Source organism: Crinia signifera, chromosome 11, assembly GCF_055691185.1.
Source record: "Crinia signifera chromosome 11, ASM5569118v1, whole genome shotgun sequence".
In the NCBI taxonomy this organism is placed as follows: domain Eukaryota; kingdom Metazoa; phylum Chordata; class Amphibia; order Anura; family Myobatrachidae; genus Crinia; species Crinia signifera.
This window is the reverse complement of record NC_139227.1, coordinates 110,468,631-110,488,493: the sequence shown is the minus strand read 5'-3', so window position 1 is coordinate 110,488,493 and position 19,863 is coordinate 110,468,631. Positions and strand designations below refer to the sequence as shown.

Below are 19,863 nucleotides of genomic sequence, written 5' to 3'. Positions count from 1 at the left end.
TGTGGTCTCAAACAAAGAGTTAAAAATGTTTTATTATTTTCTGGTTTACTTAATACTACAAAATTAGATTACAAAGAACCATTATATTGAATGGCGGGGTTCACACCCCAAAACTGTGATACACGAACCATGTTAATGTAAATTGAAGGTCCCTATTCATCTGAAATTGCCACAATTTCCTGATCCTCCAACACCTGGTCTATGAAAGAATACCACCCTTTTGTCGGATCAGGGAAACAGTCCCATGATTCATCCGGTCCTTAAGGCTAATATTACAAGTTCCGTTCTACTGAACAATTTTCTGTTTTCATATTGTAGATTCACAAGTGAAAAGGCTGAAGGAAATTGTTCCCCCAAAGCCAGCCGAAGCCATTAATGCTTGTAAAAAGACAAGGAGGAAATTACTGGAGTCACCGCAATGTGGACAAAACCTCGAAGCTCCTCCCTTCTCCAAGAGCAGTGACCCTGATGATTCGATCAGCGATGGGCTCAACCCAATTGTTTACACACCAGAAAGCTTGAATAGAACAGTCACTCTCACACAGGAAATAGCAAAACTCTCCGCAGTGGGCGACAATAAGGAAAATGGCAGCAGTTTTATGTCTCACGACAAAGATGTTCAGAAGATGGGCTTCACTTTCCACATGAAGTCTGTTCCTGAGCAGACTGATATGGACTCGACCGTCATTCTATCCCAGGGCAGCAGTGACCTGAATCCAAATGGGAAACAAATACAACCTCCCCCCAGTATGCTACAAAGGTACCTATGTCCTCTTGCACTAAAATAATATTTATATGTGGCTATATACATGGTTACTTTAGTGACCTCCCCATGAGAGAGTCTGGTGGGAAGTCTCAGTGGCCAAGACTTAGCAGGGAATGCTTTTTCATTATGGCCCCTATTGTGCAGTGCCGTACTTGGCATACCCAATCAGCTGGAAGTATCTAAGATGACCAGCATCACTACAAATAACCTAAAGCCATTCCATGGGAACCATGACCTTCCCCATGTAGTCTGCTGGAGTTTGCTTCTAGAGTTCTATTTGGTTAGCCAGCGCCTAATGGAACCTTATAGTCAGGGCCTGATTTAAAGGTTCCAGGTGCCCTGGGCTAATGTCTCTCCTTGTAATGCTGCTAAACAAACATGTATGGGTGCTCAGGAACTCGCCATTCATACTGCCCATGTGTATGTAATGAAGGTTCTACAACTGGCATGTAGGATCTAATGCTTGTAGCATAGGAAGGTAACTTTGGCTTTTGGTTGCACAGCTGGAGCACAGTGTACATAAAGTAATGGTTCCGGTAATGCTGGCTATACAATAGATCAACTTTCATTCAACTAGTGGGTTGGTTGGACTAATACTAGATGTGAGAAAATGACCATCTGCATTTTGCTCGCAAACCCAGGAAAATAGACAACAACATTCAGTCCAATTGTATAAATCAAACCAGTATAATTTTACAGGGCCTTGTCTGGCCGGTAGTGCAACTGCAGGCCCTTGGCTGGCCGGTAGTACAGCTACAGGGCCTTGTCTGGCCGGTAGTCTGTCCTCATTTACTGGGCACTAGTGCATCATATGGCGCACGATGCTCAATGCAATGAGTTTTCTATCAGGCCATATTTTTCTCTACATGTGTCTTAGTTGTATCCCAGATACAGTGTAAAGTTCCTCTGTCCCCATTGTATTGGGCTAGTGCAGGGGCTCGCAAACTTTTTTGAATCACGGCACCCTAGAGCATCAAAATATTTTCAAGGCACCCCTAGGCCAAATGCTTCTTATCGAGAAATTCAGGAAAAAAATATTAAATTGTGTTTATAGGTCACCGTTATCTGGTGAGGGACAGGATTTGCTTCTGTTTGTCAACATATATTATGATTGGCAGCCACAAGCACTGGTTTTGCCTGGTACATTGACCATAAATAATATGAATTGATCCTGGCCACCAACCCAAGGCACCCCTGCAAGTGTCCTGAGGCACCCCACGGTGCCTAGGCACACAGTTTGGGAACCACTGGGCTAAAGCCTAACAAACTTCACAATAGGGATAGCACTTTGCTGAGACCGGGTCTTTCCCTGGATGTACCGTCCTGGCAAACAACTGATATGTAGATTTTACATTTATTTGGTAAATCCTCCCTGACGCTGGCACCAGATTCGGTGCTTAATGCACGGACGCGTATTGCAGCAGTTCTGCCAAAATTCGCGACAACTCATTTGGCATTCAACCCCCATCTTTACAGATTAGGACTTCCATCTTTTTTGAGCCGGTACCCAGGAAAACTAAACGAGAAACCGTCCTACATGGCGATGACTTCAGCTGCCGAGCGAAAGAGAAAGCTATTAAGGTAAATTTCTAAACCAGATTCTCACCCCTGGTGATAGGGCTCATTTCCGATGTTGTGGAAATCTCGTAGCAAACCCTTTGCTCTTGGAATGTAGATGCTGTGGTCTATCTAGTGTGGGTTTGCCTGATTTCACCCGATTCAGACAGATCAGGCTGAGAAATTGGGTGAAATTGTCCAAAATTGCATGTGTTTGACATCCTATACGATGCGCAGCCCCGTGCAAATTGGATTGGGAGATTGAACCTGCTGCACATCGGATATATCGGATGTGCGGCTGTCAGGTGCATCACGGGTGCTTTCTAGCACCTGCAATATACCCAATAACTTTATCGTGCTAAATGTACTTTCTTGTGTTTGATCATCATCTTGCTGTGTATACTGGTTCCTAGTATACTGTTATAGTCCAGCCCACAATATGGTTTCCTCCAATATGGCCCCCATACACTAATGCGTTTTGACTTGATTCTGAAGGATGGGGCTGATAAATCGGACCAAATCACGTGTTTGTCATTCCATCTGACCCTGAAGCTCGGTCCTGTGCTCATCAGGTCGGACCCTAGACATTGTAACTCCTGCACATGGGATCTATCAGATTGGACCCAACAGCGGCACATCACAGGTGCTTTTAGTACCCACAATGTATTTGGTCCAATTCCGTAGGTGTGTGCCAGCGGTGACACCCCCCCACACCTTAAAGGGAGCTCAAGGGATATTGGGTCCCACTTGTCCTCAGGTCATGTCAGCCTGAATGTATGGGGACTTTAGAGAAATACAGCATCATGTCACCAAAAATGGTACTTGTTTCCTAGAACGGCGCCCACGATTTTGATCTTAGGCATCGCAAGGAAAAAAATTGCGTCGGTCGCATCACATGCGGCCCAAAAAAATCGCATGCGATTACTGCGATTCTACATAGGGAAACAAGTTAAATGGCCCAATTAACGCCACCCCACGATCAACGTCAACCCGAAGCGTGGCGAGCCGGCGAGTGGCGGCGGTACGCGTCCTCCGACCTTTTCATACCCCCACTATCCACGTCGGCGTGGAGTTGAGAATAGAAAGTGTGGCGAGCCACCGAGCCCGAAGCGTGGCGAGCGGACGCGGAACACACTCCCGAAGCGTGGCGAGCGGACACGGATTACTTAACATGTATTCCGCGTCCCCTTGCTGGGCTCGCTGCGTTCGCGACGCTTCGGGTTTGGTGGCTCGCTGCGCTCGCCGCACTTTCTATTCTCAACTCCACGCCGACGTGGATAGTAGGGGTATGAAAAGGTCGGAGGACGCGTACCGCCGCCGCTCGCCACGCTTCGGGTTGACGTTGATCGTGGGGTGGCGTTAACAATTGGAGTGGCCATTTCACACTTCAGGGTGGCTATTTAAGGTCTGTGGGCCATTTAACATTGTTCCCTATGGAAAATTGGGTCAATTGGGCCATTTAACATTGTTACCTATGTAAAATCGGTAATCGCGTTGGTCGCATCGCATGCGATTTTTTTTGGCCGCATGCGATGCGACCGACGCGATTTACATTTTACCATGCATTTCTATGTAAAATCGCGGACATCGCATGCCATTATAATGGCATGCGATGTACATGCGATGCCCGCGATGGGTGCCATTCTAGGAAACAAGTACCCCAAAAATGATTCTGCTGCTTTTTGATTTTCCCATTTACATTTTTCACATTATGTTTTTAAGTCTTGCAGCTGGCAATGCCATCAAAGAAGACAGCGCTCTATGTCCTATCCCAAAACGTGTCCGACAGGACGTCCCTATCGAGTGTAAGGCACTGCGGGTGAAAAGGGCAACAGGTACGACTGAAATGATAAATCATGCTTTTACACTTTCACGTTTGACTGTCTGATACAGGTCTGACATTTCCAGGATATTAACTTAATGGTTTGCTGCTGTAATCCGTCACCAAAAATATTTTCTGTGTGTGATATGTCCTTTTATGTTCGCATCTGGCAGTAATGTTTGCTGTAAAAGGTGTGGGCGTCTGATTTCTCAATGTTGTGGCTCAGACATAGAAAAGCAAGAAGAGGATTTACTGCCTAGATTGTTTTTACCTTTTTAATGTTCCTTGTTACGGTGTTGCATCGCTGGAGTGGATCTACACAGTGTTTACGTTACACTCTAAAATGCATTATATTAGATATTTATATAAAAGGATGTCTCCACTCAAACCTACATTTTACTTCTTTCCAGAGGTTCTGTGGGACTTCAAAATCTGACATCCCTGCGGTTTATTACATAGTAAACCTTTTTGAAGTCAGATTGATTGTCAGATCTGGCTCTTTGGAACAAAATCCTGGTAATATTTGATTTACTGTTTTTGTCCGTTTTCCAGTATTTCAAAGCAAATGGTCAACTGTCATCTGCTTTCATCCATGACCAAGTTTTTGTTCCAACCAGCCAGATCTGACAATCAATTTGTAGCTGTATGGCCAGCTTTAAGGTGGGGTATTCCAACAGTCGGAGTCTCGGGCCACTTTCGTTCCGTTCAACTTTTTTACTTTGTTTCGAGTGTCGGAAACTGCCTTCAATGCTGTTGATAACGGCAGCATTGAATAGGCGGGTGCCGCTATTTCCAACAGATTGAATATCCCCCTTAATTTAATTTTAGCATGCCTGAAACCAATACTGTGGCAGGAAGAGTAACAAAAAAACTATTGCACAAGACTAAAATATTAGCAATTTAAAGTATGGTCTTTTAAGGACCCCCCTTTTTTTAGAATGGATCACTGGATTGATACTTTTAGTGAATTAATGGGGGTGTGCTATCACTGGACAACAATGGATTAGTACATATGGAAAGAAAAAAAGAATTGTCGCTGTGTGATGCACTTGTAAAGTTATACACGTAAAATGTAACTTTTAATGTGATGTATTAAAAAAATGCGAAGTATAAAAACACACAACAAATAGGTGGAACAAACACAATGGGGGTGTGATTAAAAATTAACTGACGTGGGCGTGTGGTTGGAACTTTTTTTTTTGTTTGTTTTATTTAAAAAATCAATCCTATTGCCACATCTATTGAATCATCAATATGTGGATTTTATTTATGTTATTTCTGCTTCCCAGCAAAACATTTAGGAGGGTTAGGATGTTCCCACCTATTTGTTGTGTGTTTTTATACTTCGCATTTTTTAATACATCACATTAAAGGTTAAATTTTATGTGTATAACTCTTTACAATCCTGTTGCAGTGCCGGCTGGGATGTCTAGTTCCACAGCGCTCATAGAACGTCCAAGTCTCTGGAATCCTTGTACCATGCGGATGGTAGGCTAGTGCTGCCAAACCACTGATCCGATGTCTCTAATCCACAGGATTATCAAAAGCAAAGGACACTGGGGCACAGAGGCGCCTTCCCAGGAGCGCTTCCGACGGAAGTCTGGTGGTCGGTGCCAGAAAGAGGCCTTTCACTTTCCTGGGATCGTCTCAGCCGTTTCTACAAGCTGCAAAAAAAAAGTAGCCCAGCACATCTGGAGCCCATTCTTCACATTAATGACTTGTAACCCATGTCATTGGCTCCCCACACAGCGTAACCTGTACTGGGGGGGAGGAGTATTATTCATGTTTTAATGTTTGTTTTTATTAGAATCCGTCCGATACATTTTCTGTGTCTGTGCGTCATGGGAGCAGTGTCAAAGTTTGGTTTTAATATGTACTTTTTATTCTAATTCAGTAGGATCTACCGTGTGTGCCGTGTTCTACACCAGCAGTGCTCATTTTAGCGCAAAACCCGTGCAGTTCCTATTCCCTGACTGGGGTGTCACTCTGCTATATTGCTTCTAGCGCAGTGTGGTCTGTATTTCTGCACTGATATGGAGACCTGCATTAGTGGTGCACAGCAGAGAGCGACACCCCAGACACAGAAGCAGAACTGCACGGGTTTAAAAAAATACAGGGTGCTTAGAATAAACACGGCACCAATGATGTGGAGTTATGGGTGGCTATTAAAGAGCGTTCTGCCGCCTTGGCGGCGCAGTCCCGATGTGTGAATGGCAATGATTGTGCTTAATCGATGAGTTATACAGTATTACCAACCCAGGTTGTATTTTGTGTGTGCGTTTTTTTTATTATTATTATTTTATTCTGTACAAACCGTACATTTTTATTTTCAACCACACTCCAGATCGGGATCTTTCTCTAGCACGGTAGTTCCGAACCCTTGTCCTCAGGTACCCCTAACAGTCCATGTTTTCCAAGTCACCCAGCCAGTGCGCTGTGTATCAACTGTCACATTTAAAAAAATCCACAGGATACTTGGAAAACCTTAACTTTTGGGGGATACGTGAGGACCTGGGTTGGGAACCAATGCTCCAGCACAGAGACTCACACAAAGCAAGCATGGGGGTTCCCCCATGTGGCCACGCGCCCATTTACCAGTGGCGTTCCCTTCTTAGTCTTTCCCCTAAGTGATCAGAAGAAGCATCACTTATATGAAAGCAGAATCTGCCAGCTCCGGTCACCTTTTTTCCTTGACGTTAATTTTAGTAAAGTGCAATTTCTTTCCCATTCACTGAAAATGCACCGGGCTCCTTTAGACACAGACTACTCATACAAACACTTTTATTGGCAGACAGGATTTCCCCACACATTGTGGTAATGTAAAAAGCATTAGCATTACAGCTGGAGATCCCAGCACCAATTTACAAAGAAGAAAAAAAAAAAATCTACAACTTTAAGAGGTTCCTGTAAGCCATGGTTTTACTAATGGTTTCTGTGAATGATCATTATGAATAATATTTTATTTTTACGTTGTAAATATTGGTTTCCTGTGTTATTAATATTTTTTTCCATGTGTACTATAAGTGTACAAAGCTGCGTCTTGTAAATAGACTGTTAAAACTTGAAATAGCTTTTAAATAATTATTTTTATAGTTCCGATTAAAGTATTTTTCTCGTATTCCGTCCTGACCTGTACGTCACTCTTCTTCGCGTCATTTCTTTTAAATCTAGCATTGACGAAGTCCTGGGTTTTGAGATGTTTGTGGAACTTTTGTTGCACGAGTCACAAAGGGTTATAAAGCAAGCATGTCCAACTGTGGCCCTCCAGCTGTTGCGAAACTACAAGTCCCATCATGCCTTGCCACAGTTTTACTATTAGGGCATGCTAAAACTATGGCAAGGCATGCTGGGATATGTGTAGTTTAACAACATCTGGAGGGCCACAGTTTGGCCATGCCTTGATATAAAGTGTTGACTGCCAATAGGTCGACGCAGACAATGTTGACACAAGCAAAAGGCTGCCATGGAACTGATCGAGACATGAAAAGTCATGTCTACCTTTTTTTTTGGGGGGGGGGTGAATTTGTAGATTTTAGCGCATTGTTCCCCTCAGTGTGCTCGACACACTTTATGGTTCACAAACTGAGTACATGTGTATGGTAAAGTAAGACAAAGTTGGTTCTACCAAGACATTTGGTGCTAGAAAGTTGTGGTGATCACTTGTTATGTGGATAGATGCGTATTAACATCAAAGGACAAGACTGCAGCACAGCCACCCAACTGGACCGACACTTGCGGGTACAGAATTACAAAACTCTGATCATGTGCAGACTCTTGGCGTGGTGCTGGATGGGGGGGGGGCATGACACTTATACATCAGATATCAGCCACAATCAAATCCTCATTCTTCCATCTGAGGAACATTGCCAGAGTCAAGCACTTATTCCCTCTGAAGATCTGCCAACAGTCATACATGGATTTGTATCATCTTGATTATATTACTGCAATGCCCTTTACCTGGGTCTCCCAGCAAAATGACTGCACCGATTACAGCTGGTACAAAACACAGCTGCCAGGTTGTTACCCAACCTCGTTTGAGCCACATATCTTATATTCTTTACTCCCTCCACTGTAAGATGGGAAATTATGTTCAAGATCCACTTACTGAGTTTCAAAGCCCTAAATGACCAAGGTACCTGAAGCAGCTTCTGATTCCATACTGTCCTAGCCGATTTACTGCGATCTGTAGATGAAGGACTTTTAGCAGTACCTTGAACCTCCCATAATTCATCTGGGGGTCGAGCTTTTAGCTATTCAGCTCCGACTCTATGGAACTCACTTCCCCGCACAGTTCCAGAGACCCCCCACTCTAGAATCCTTCAAAAATAAGCTCAATACTTTCCTTTTTAGTCAAGCATTTCCATAGTTTCCTTTAAGTATTAAGTCCTATTGGAGAAAGCAATAGATAAATAAAATTATTTGTATTGTTATGGGCACATCGGGAGACGTGCTCTCACAAACAGAGCACTTTCAGACGCACAGATTTTTTTCTTAGAGCAGCCAATTGTCGCATTAGAGTACAAGCAACAGGGAAAAGTGGCCACAGAAAGGTGACACGGGGGGGGGGACTTACTAAGATGTGTATTCTACTTGCTATGGGCAACCAATCAGATCCTGCCTACTATCTTCTAGAGCAGGGGTGTCGAACTCAAATTCATCGGTGGCTGCATCAGCAGTTTGGTCACCCTCAAAGGGCCGGTTGTATCTGTAGGTCCCCCTGTATAATTATAATGCCATGACACCACAGGCTGCTCCCCCTGTATAATATAAAATTAATGCCATGACACCACAGGCTGCTCCCCCTGTATAATAATAATGCCATGACACCACAGACTGCTCCCCCTGTATAATATAATAAAAGTAATGCCATGACACAAATGATTATACAGGAGGAGCAGCCTGTGGTGTCATGGCATTATTATTATTATACACGGGGACACCTCAGGAAACAGCAGGCAGATATATATTTTTTATTGTGAGTGTGATCTTCATCCTCACTTACTGTTTCTCCGTCTGTCCTGCTGCAGCTTCCAGCTTTTCTTCACTGCTTGCTGCGGCCACACTGTCCCCGACTCCCGGTCCAGCTTCCCTGCCTGCTCCTACTTCTCTACAGACGCATGGGCGGGCGGCGTCATCGTCATGACGTCCCCACCCAGTGTCTGACACTGCCGGGCATCAGAGGGAACAGGCGGCTGGCCCCTCCTCCACGTAGCCGTGGAGGCCGGCGGCCATGTTTCTGTAGCCGCATACATATGTGCCTACAGGAACATGGCCGCCGACAGTGGAGAAACAGGTAAGGCGGCCGTGGATGCGTCCGGCAGCACTCCTGTTTTACACACACTGCCCCTGCGTGCTATCTCCTCGCGCGGGCCACATGATGAGGTCTGGCGGGCCGGATTTGGCCCGCGGGCCTTGTGTTTGACACCCGTGTTCTAGAGCAGTGGTAGCCAACCCTAGCCCTCGAGAGCTACCAACAGTTCACATTTTCCAGACAACCTAGCTGCTGCACAGCTGCACTCATCAATCACTGACACATTTAAAAGATACACAGATGGAGCTAATTAGCTCACTTGTGATTCTGTGAGGAGACCTGCAAAACATGCACTGTTGGTAGCTCTCGAGGACTAGGGTTGGCTACCCCAGTTCTAGAGGGTGCTAAATAAATAAGAAGTAGATTCTGATTGATTGCCCATAGCAACATCACATGTGAAGCAGAATACACATCTTAATAAATTTCCCCCTCAGCGTCCCAAAAACAGCAACATTGCCTGAGATCCCCATTTGAGGAGGACGCCAGGTATTCATGGTACTGATTCAGACCTGTTAGCAAGGCTGCAATTTTTGCAGATGGTCAAAACCAAACCTGTGCAGAGAGTTAGATTGAGGTGGGGTGTGTTCAAACTGGAATCTATATTGCGGCATAAAAATAATAAGCAGCCAGTATTTACCCTGCACAGAAACAAAATAACTCCCCCCAAATCTGACTCTCTCTGCACATGTTACATCTGCCCCCCTGCAGCGCAGCATGGTTTAGTCTAGCTGCAACATTTGCTCTGAATCAGGCATGTTTAGCCCTCTGCAGGCAAATAAAGCCGGTCGTGAGTGTCTATTTCTCTATCTGGGAGGAAGAAATGGCCCTGTCCACTTTTGACTCACCGTAGTTCTATGGGCGAGTGTTGGAATGTACATCAGCAATAGTTGTGGCAATGTTATGTAGTTGGGATGCCTCATAAGCAGTTACAGTATGTTCTTTTACTCTGTTAACCACATGACTGCTTTACGGATACGGCAACATTCTCTAGTCTGCTGTATTAAAGTGTATAGCATCTGCTTTCCATTATGTTAGCCCTCGAGACGATAGCAGGTATGAACGCAACATAAAATAATATCTATCAAAGGAAACCCCTCTTGCTTACTACAGTTTATATGCCATTTACGGTGACCTACAACGGTTGTAAAACTGGTATAATTTTATTTTCTCTTAGATCTATTTTTTTTTTTTTCTTTTTATTGCTCACAGAGTTAATTGGGAATAAGGTACCGGGATGTTTTCTGTGCTTCTCTCTCCAAAAGTGAGAGTCTTAAAAGTTAATGCAAAACTTTTGAAATGTTAATCTTTCACCGAACCCAAAAAAGCTTGTTATGCCACGTAAAACGAATTCCGTGCTGGCTTACATCATCGGCATGATAATGTGACGAAGTAGTTTAATGTGAGGCCCTAAATTCTGAAGGGAACAAAAACGATTGTCCTTATTCAAACATTTAACTACCTGTGATTTATTAAACGCTCCGACCCTTTAAAAGCAATATTGGGCCCTTTTAGGCGTGAGCTGTGTTCTGTACATGAAAGGATTCAATGAAGCTTACAGTAAGTCATAGTATATTATAAAGCCTACGGGTAAAGTGTAATTCTATAAATGTTATTGCATAGATACTGCACAAATCGGGGGGAAATCCAAGTACGTATATTGTACATTTATATTGTAGTGTTTTAAGGTTCTAGCGTTTATGGAAGGGGCCGTATCATTTTATACTAATCCTAGAAGAAGCATGAAGCCATGTTTTACAATTGCAAATTAACTCAACAGGATATTCATTAAAATATTTTGTAAAGAAGGCTGGTCCGAGGTTCTCTCAATTGCAAAGTCACTATTTATTGAGGGCTAAACTCAAAACCTGAAATTTTCATGTATTAAAATGATCATAAACTTTGTTACAAAGGTTGAAGCTTTACCAGCTTTTAATAATGTATCGCAGAACATTTTTTTCTTTATTTTTTTTTTAAATATGAAAGTTTAAGGGGGGGGGGGGGGGGTATTCAATCCAGGAACTCCTGTCTTTCAGAATCGTGTGCCATTTTTGGTCAGCTCGACTCAGTCGGAATTCAACGTTCTGGTTATTGAGTGTCGGAAAGTGTGCATGTCAGCGAAAATGGATTGTCAAAAAACAGCCGTGACTTCTGTGACAATCTGTGGCAGTTTAAAAACAACTTGAATTTGTTTTTTTTGCAAAGTCAGATCTGTTTTGTAGAAATCTGCCTTCAATGCTGTTGGAAACGGTAGAATTGAATAGGCGATGTCCATTATTTCCCGTCAGAAATAGCGGCTGGGATTTAATACCGCCGTAAATATTTATTTATTATTTATTTATTTACAGTTTCTCATATAGCGCAGCAGATTCCGCTGCGCTTTACAATTGTAGACAGTGATAAAACAGACTGGGTAACAACAATCATGCCCCTTTCCCACTGCAGCCTTAAAACGGTATATTGCCGATTTTTTAGGGCAAAATACCGTTTAAGGCTGCAGTGGGAAAGCGCCAGAGTTGAAATACCGTTTAAAGTTAAACGGTATTTCAACCCGTTTTCAAAGCAGTGTTTTAAACGGTAATCTACCATTTAAGAGGCAATGGGAATGCATCTTAAACGGTATTCTTAATGTAAACAGGCTACAGTTCAAGCGATTGGTTGTTGCCTGTGTTGTGACACTCCCCACAACCCTGAAAAGCCAATTAAAGTCACAGGCACTCATTTGTGCTGTAAAAACGTTTTGAAGAGCTAAAACGTTTTACCTGCAATGGGAATGGTACTTAAATGGCATTTAAAACTAATCTGCTGCAGTGGGAATGCTAAATACCGTTTAAGATTACCTGTAACTTAAAACGGGTCTGCAGTGGGAAAGCAGCATCAGACATGGGGCGGGATTATATGTACTAACATATGCGATTGTCATCGCGGTGCAGTGACGGAGGCCCCATGCAATACCTGTACTGTGGTGTGCGGGGGGGGGGGTGTCATCGTCACCGTCACCTCCTAGCCGCCTACTGCTCCCCTGCAGCCGGGACAGCTCAGCGTGGCTGTCCCCGGCGCCGCCTCTCCCCCCCCCGGCTGCCTTGCTAGGGTGAGAAGGGGTTTACCTTAAGCTGGAGGGAGGGGGATTGGCGAGGCGGCGGGGTTGTGGCAGAGGCTGTGAAAAGAAGCCTATAGGCTTCTATAGGGTATCATCACCCCAAGTTGGCGATACCCTGCCAAGCGGTAACAGTGCGGTCGGGTCTTAGTACATATGAAAATGCGGTAAAACGGGGGTTTTACCGCATTTTCAGCTTAATACATCCCGCCCATGGAGTCTTTCCTGCTGCAAGCTTACAATCTAGCAAGACATGCTTTCTGGAGATACACAGGAATAGTATGTGACAAACAGACATACCAAAGTGGTATCGGAAAATAAGGACATCATTATATAATATTCAGGCCTGTATCACAAGATTCACATTAAGGTGGCGGCGGCGGCAGGCCTAAAAAGGGCAAAGTTCTGTATTGGTCAAGATTGTTAAACCTGGAATTTAAAAGCTTCTGATATTACCATGCTAACCGTGATGGCTTTATACCATCTGTACGTAACCTTACTGTATTTTTGTAGTCTGAAGGCTGCACTGGAGTCTGTGATATTTAGGTGGCTACAATAATATGTAGCTTTATGTGTAAATGATTCCAACCATTGAATGCTTTTTCCTGCTGTGGGCACATGTGGGGGAGGGGGGGGGGGGGTGTGCGTATTCATAACACATCCCCTTGCATGGTTATGAGGGAAAATAGCGGTGGGTGGGGCGTCAGACGGACTCGGTAAACTGCGAGCTTAGCAGCTTACAGTCAATCACCCCCAAAGCACCAAACAACTAGCTTCTAACTGCCCTTTTTCAAACCAAGTTTGTGACTGGAGCTGGTTTAAGGCTTCACCAATAGACCCCTTGGTTCAAGTGTATAGAAACTAGTTTTATGATTGGAGCTATGAGAAGAAATAAAGTAGGCCGCCTGTGTATAAGAAATCCCTGTATTTAATACCGTTCTTGTCTGGATGTACTGCCTAAGAAAATAGGTGAAGGCAATAATCCTGTGATGGCTAACCTTGACACTCCGGCTGTTGTTGAACTACACATCCCAGCATGCCCTGCTACAGTTTTACTACTTTCCATGCTAAAACTGATGCAGGGCATGCTGGGATGTGTAGTTCAACAGCCGGAGTGTCAGGGTTAGCCATCATTGCAATAATTCATCTCCTCCTATACTTACATATAAGAAATGGATCATCCAAGGAGCACCAGTACATCTGGCAGAAGGTCTTTCTACATCTGTGGACAGTCTCATCATCGGTGAAGCCAAGGACTGTGCCTTCTGTCTAAGCTTTAAAGCTCTGAGGTCATTGTCTTGTTTCTCTAAAGGAGACAATACCACAGGGTATATTTAGTAAAAGACATGTTAATTGAAGTGGAGTTGTTGCCCATAGCAACCAATCACATTTTAGCTTTTCTCTTCTAGAAGATGCTGGATAATTAAGTAGAATCTGGGTTGCTAAGAAACCCAGCTCCTCTTATACAATCCCACTTAGTCTACCCCAATATGTATTCTAGAAAAGAAAAAACATGCTCATTCTCCGGGTTACTGGTTTTGCATGTATTTAAATTTTAAGAGACATATGTTTAACAAAGTAATGGATCCTTGCCCTCTTTGGCTTTCATGTATTGGGGCAGGGCAATACGCCAACAATCACAGAGTTTAAAACTGTTGCATTTCAAAGGCATTTAACAGTTTAAAGAGAGATGGATTAAATTATTTTGCAGACGTCATTGGCTGAATTATTGCTCACCGTGATTTTAGGCCTTATTCTAGTTCACTCTTTCTGACAAAATCCTTCTTAGATGGACAAAACCATGTGCACTGCAGGTGGGGCAGATGTTAATTGTGCAGAGAGAATTAGATTTGGGTGGGGTTTTACTTCAAAGTGAGATCTATATTGCAGTGTAAAAATAAAGCAGCCAGTATTTACCCTGCACAGAAACAAAATAACTCACCCAAATCTAATTCTCTCTGCACATTTTCCATCTGCCCCCCTGCAGTGCACATGGTTTTGTCCATCTAAGAAGGATTTTGTCAGAAAGAGTGAACTAGAATAAAGCCCTTTATGTGCCCATTGCTACAGGAGAAACATAGAGGATCGTAAACCAATGTACTGTTTTGTTTTGCACCTCTAGAATCAAAGTATATTGGTACAGTAGTTTACTTTCCAGAACCATGGACAGCGTAGTGACTAGAGAAGCCAATTCCGGGGCATTTTTTCAATCAAACCTGGCATTTGGGATTGACTTCCCTAATAAAAAAAAATAAAAAGCTGCCCGCATAGTCACTTACATGGGCGGGTGTGGCTGGGAGCTGGACATTACTGCCGAGAGTGCCGCAGGCTGTGCCGCCTGTTCAGTGTTAACTCTAGCCATGTCAGAGCTGCACAGCTGGGGACTGAAGAAGCCAGGCAGCGTCTGAGTGAGTGCTAAGACGCTGCCCGGCATTGGACTACTCAAAATCCCAGAATGGCAATCCTTGACCCAGATCCCGCTGATCCCAGGATTGGCCACCCTATTAGTTACTTCTAATACCCCTTTCACATTACACAAATAACCTGCGTCCGTCCCAGGTTGTTACCAGGTCGATGTGCAGTGTGAAAGGGAATTTTCAAATGACCCAGGTTGAAAGAAGGGTTAATCTCGGGTCAGACCCAGGTTGCTGTGCATTCTGTGGGTAACCTGGGTCAACCGAATCGGGTCCCGTTCACACTGTAGCTCACAGCAATTTTCCTTTTAAAGGTGACGCAGTTATCAACACAGTTGTTGTACAGCAAATAGGACACAAGAATAAATGAAAACGGGGTGCGTGAGAAAATATGATCACATAACGACTAATTAAAATATAACCAAATAAACTCCCTCACCTTTTAAACAGCAAATTTAGGGACTGATTCTGGTTCACCCTCAAAAATTCTCTCTCTAGTGATCAAAACCATGAGCCCTCCACGTGTGGCTGATTTAACATGTGCAGAGAGAGTTATTTTGTTTCTGTGCAGAGTAAATACTGGCTGCTTTATTGTTACTGTGAGCTTTAGACCAGATCGTATACTGGGGGGACCTACACACGTATCGATCCCTGGGCGTTTTTTTAATCAATCTCACTAGATCACTTAGAAAATGCCGTTATATTTCTCCATGTGTAGGGGCATAGCGATAATGATGCGCAGCCCTGAGCGTCTCGTTAAACAACCAGCGCGCTGGATAAATATACTTAATTGCTGGGGTCAGAGACAGTGTTCTCACGTGGTCCTGACATATTGCTCAGTGGCACATCGCTGACACATCCCTGTGCACTGAGCGGTCTAGAATCGCTCAGAACAATCATCTCCCCGTGTGTAGGCCGCTTTACACTAACGGGATAGCTATGTTTATGGTCATTATTTTGAGCAATAGAGCAGTAACCTGCCGAAAAGAGGGGTCTGTGACAGGGGGGCTGCAGGCTTCAAATGCGCTGATCAATACATAAACTAAACCTCCACTGTTTATTTTTGTTAGTTAATATAGAGAGAGCAGAGCCCCTGTGATTTCTATTTAAACAATGGGGTCACAAACCGTGTGGCACCCCAAATCTAGGAATGGTGAGTGCCGTGGATAAGTGAGATCGGTAGATAGATATAGATTATAGATAAACCAATGAGTTGAGCTTATTAATGTTGTAAGTAACTAAGAACGTAACAAATATCTTAGTATCAGAATCAGCTTTATTGGCCAGGTATACTTGTGCATACTAGGAATTAGATTTGGATTGCTGTGCAACAGCCAGGTAGGTAACAGTTATACAGTGACAGTAGAGAAATACATAACACATAGAGGTATACGCTACATGTACCCTGGGGGGTTATAGACGTAGGGAACATATATTCACTGAGCTGCACAGCACCTAGGCAGCCATCAGCGGCGCCACTTGCAAACAGCCAGGTAGGTAACAGATAAGCAGAGACGATACAAATATAGATTGCTGTGCAATGTATGAGACAGGGCAGACCTAAGGTTACATATGGATGAGTGACACAGTTCCTAGGCAGCCATTTGCGGTGCCATCTTGATCCTGCTACTTGCAGAAGCAGAGGAGCTCCACAGGCCATCTTCCCTACAGCACACAACAGGATGGATCCTCAGGGTGTAGGGGGGAGGGCCGTGTGTCAGGGCCCTGGCTGCAGTTGGGAGGGGTGGTGGGTAGTCAGAGAGAGTCTGTGAGGCCGTGGGCCAGGAGTTGGAGCATGAGCCTTCATGGACTGGAGTCCACCTTTTCTGGCCTGATGCAGAGCCATACCTCATCTTCTGCGGGCTTCCTCAGCAGGGCAAACTGGGTGTTCACGGCCGGGGGGGGGGTCTGCTGTCCTGTATTCGGGGGGTTGCACCATCCCGCTGGGGACTGCGGCCTGCGTTGGGGGGGCCATCTGCCTCCCTCCTCAGTCTTACCTCTCCTCTGCCTGCAGAAAAAATGGGGTGTCAGTTACCGAGGTAACTGTAGGGGCGCCTGTATGAGTGGCTTCTGCTAGCGGCTGTCAAAAAAAGGGGGTGTCAATCCCTAAGGAAAATATACAGAAAAAAGGTGGTAGACTGCGCTCATTGATGACAGACTGAGGAATTAAAATTATAATTTTTAATTATACAAAATAGCATGCTGTAGTAAACATATAAAAATACAAGGTACAAAGTACACAATATAAAAGAGGGAAGATGGGGGTGGGGCGCAGCATCTTGCTGTTGCCACTGGGGGGATGTGCTGCCTTGTCCTGTGCTGGAAGCCACATCCTCCAACCTCCCCTTCTGCTGCTCTCTCTTGCGCCCCTTCTCCGGTTCTCTGGGGGTGGGGCCACTGCAAGCGTGCGAGCATCCTCAGCCCCCACCGGAAATAGTGAATAGGAAATGGTAAAAGAATAAAAATAAACAAATGTTTTTCTTAAATATATTTCTGCATTTACATTATTTGTATGATAGCTGTTGCTAAAGGAACCTTCAATGACTGACTTGAGCTGCCATGTATTCATCAATCGCACACATCATAAGGGGCCTTATTTTGGTTCATTCTTTCTGACAAAATCCTTCTTAGATGGACAAAACCATGTACACTGCAGGGGGGCAGATGTAACATGTGCAGAGAGAATTAGATTTGGGTGAGTAATTTTGTTTCTGTGCAGGGAAAATACTGACTGCTTTATTTTTACACTTCAATATAGATCTCACTTTGAAGTAAAACCCCACCCAAATCTAATTCTCTCTGCACATGTTACATCTGCCCCACCTGCAGTGCACATGGTTTTGCCCATCTAAGAAGGATTTTGTCAGAAAGAATGAACCAAAATAAGGCCCAAAGAGAGGAAATACCCTATTTCAGTCACTGAGTTCTGAGCTATGTCAGCTGATTTATTTCTCATTAATATGGGGGATTTCGGGTGAGATTTAATAGGATGAGAGATTCAGAAAGTGAGAGATTTGGTAAGAAATCTCCAGTTTTCTTAAAGTGGCAATCATTTACACTTCAAAATCAAACTGGTTTTGCAGTGTAATTGATTGCCGCTTTAAGAAAACTGGAGATTTCTTACCAAATCTCTCACTTTCTGAAACTCTCATCCTATTAAATCTCACCCTATATATCTCAAGGGTTGGTCTCAAACTTCCAGACAACCTACCCTACAGAGGTGATGTCTATAACCTTTGGTAAACCGCCATTTCATACATCTGTGCATGTATTCATTTAATGACAAATGTTTTTAAATAAATAAAAGGCTGCAGCTGGTATCTAAACAATTATCTATTCCAGACTAAATAACATCTTATTTAGTCTGGAATGCAGAAAGTAATGATGCATGGTTGTAACTCACTGATAGCTAACCTGGACAGTCCATCTGTTGTTGATTTACACATCCCAGCATGCCCTGCTACAGTTTTACTATTTGGCCATGCTAAAACTGATGCAGGGCATGCTTGGATGTGTAGTTCAATGACAGCTGGAGTGTCAAGGTTAGCCATCACTGCTGTAACTGGTCAAAACATACCCTCAATCATTTAAGACATAGAACAGCCAATGCAATCACATGTGAGGTAAATCGAGTCTTCCCTGGCTTTTCTGGGACTATTGCCCCATACACATGGAAGCTTTGTGCTGAGCAATCTAGCATCGCTCAGCACTGATCTCTTATCACACAGCGCTGCAACAGTGATATGTGCTGAGCAATCTGTCAATAGGGAGAACAGGGGCGATGAATAGATGCATGCAGTATAACTCTAGTCAAGCAATAGTGATGTGCAGGACCGCACATCGCCATCACCCGTGGCCATACACATGGAGCTATCTGTGCCTCTTTTCTATACAATCTAATCACATCGCTTAGGAGGGGACTGTAATTGCGAGTGTATGCCCCAAATCACATCAGTAAATAAGTGAACCATACCTTTATATAAAGACTAAAGGCCCCCATACATTAGTCCGACTTGTTCTAAGGACAAGTCGGACCTGATTTCCCCCTGCAGCTCCCCGGGAGGGGGACACACGATTAGGCACTGATGTGCCAAGTTTTGCAAATGATACATCGCATGCGATGTATCATTTGCAACTCCCGGGGAGCTAAAAGGTGGAGGGAGCAGGGGGCAAGGGACATCCAGGTGGCGGGTGGAGGACGCTGCAAGGTGGCTGGGGGGCGCTGTTAGTAGCCCAGAGGCAGCGGACGCTGCGGGGGACACAGGCGGCAGTAACGTAGAGGCAGGCAGGGGGAGCCGGGAGCTGTCAGCGCTGGAGAAAAAAAAAGCCCATACAATGAATGGGCGGCCTGTGATTGGCTGAGCGCTCTCTCAGCCAATTGCTGACTGGCTGAGAGAGCGCTCAGCCAATCACAGTCTGCCCATTCATTGTATGGGCTTTTTTTTCTCCAGTGATGACAGGTCCCGGCTCCCCCTGCCTGCCTCTACGTTACTGCCGCCTGTGTCCCCCGCAGCGTCCGCTGCCTCTGCGCTACTAGAAGTATCCCACCCCCTGCTCCCTCCACCGGACGGAGCATTGACAGCTCCCTGCTCCGGCTCCCCCTGCCCATCTCCCTCGCCAGCATCCGCCGCCTGTGTCCCCTGCCCGGCTGCACATAAGATTTAGCAAATGTTATGTGCAGCCGGTCCGACCTCCCGACTCTGACCCGATGCGCACGGGACCGCGCATTGGGTCGGACCGGGTGTCTATACCTGCGATTTGGCCCGATTTCACTGCCCGATCCATCTGAATCGGGTGAAATCGGGACCAAATCGCATAGTGTATGGGGGCCTTAAATGTAAAGGAATGTACCGCGCTCTGATACAAAGCTGCTCCAATAAATTCTTAGTATATCGTTTT

General features: G+C 44.6%; 1 protein-coding gene across 2 annotated transcripts in view; it reads left to right on the top strand.

The window, feature by feature from the left end:
• Positions 1 to 7,122, top strand: part of KIF18A (kinesin family member 18A) — a 68,434-nt gene extending 61,312 nt beyond the window's left edge. For both annotated transcript variants that reach the window (XM_083164222.1, XM_083164221.1), the window contains exons 14-17: positions 319 to 760; positions 2,243 to 2,347; positions 4,046 to 4,158; positions 5,681 to 7,122. In XM_083164222.1, the coding sequence (XP_083020348.1) occupies positions 319 to 760; positions 2,243 to 2,347; positions 4,046 to 4,158; positions 5,681 to 5,826 (806 nt within the window). In that variant the 3' untranslated portion in view covers positions 5,827 to 7,122. The remainder of the gene's footprint in view (positions 1 to 318; positions 761 to 2,242; positions 2,348 to 4,045; positions 4,159 to 5,680) is intronic.
• The last annotated feature ends 12,741 nt before the right edge of the window (positions 7,123 to 19,863 follow it).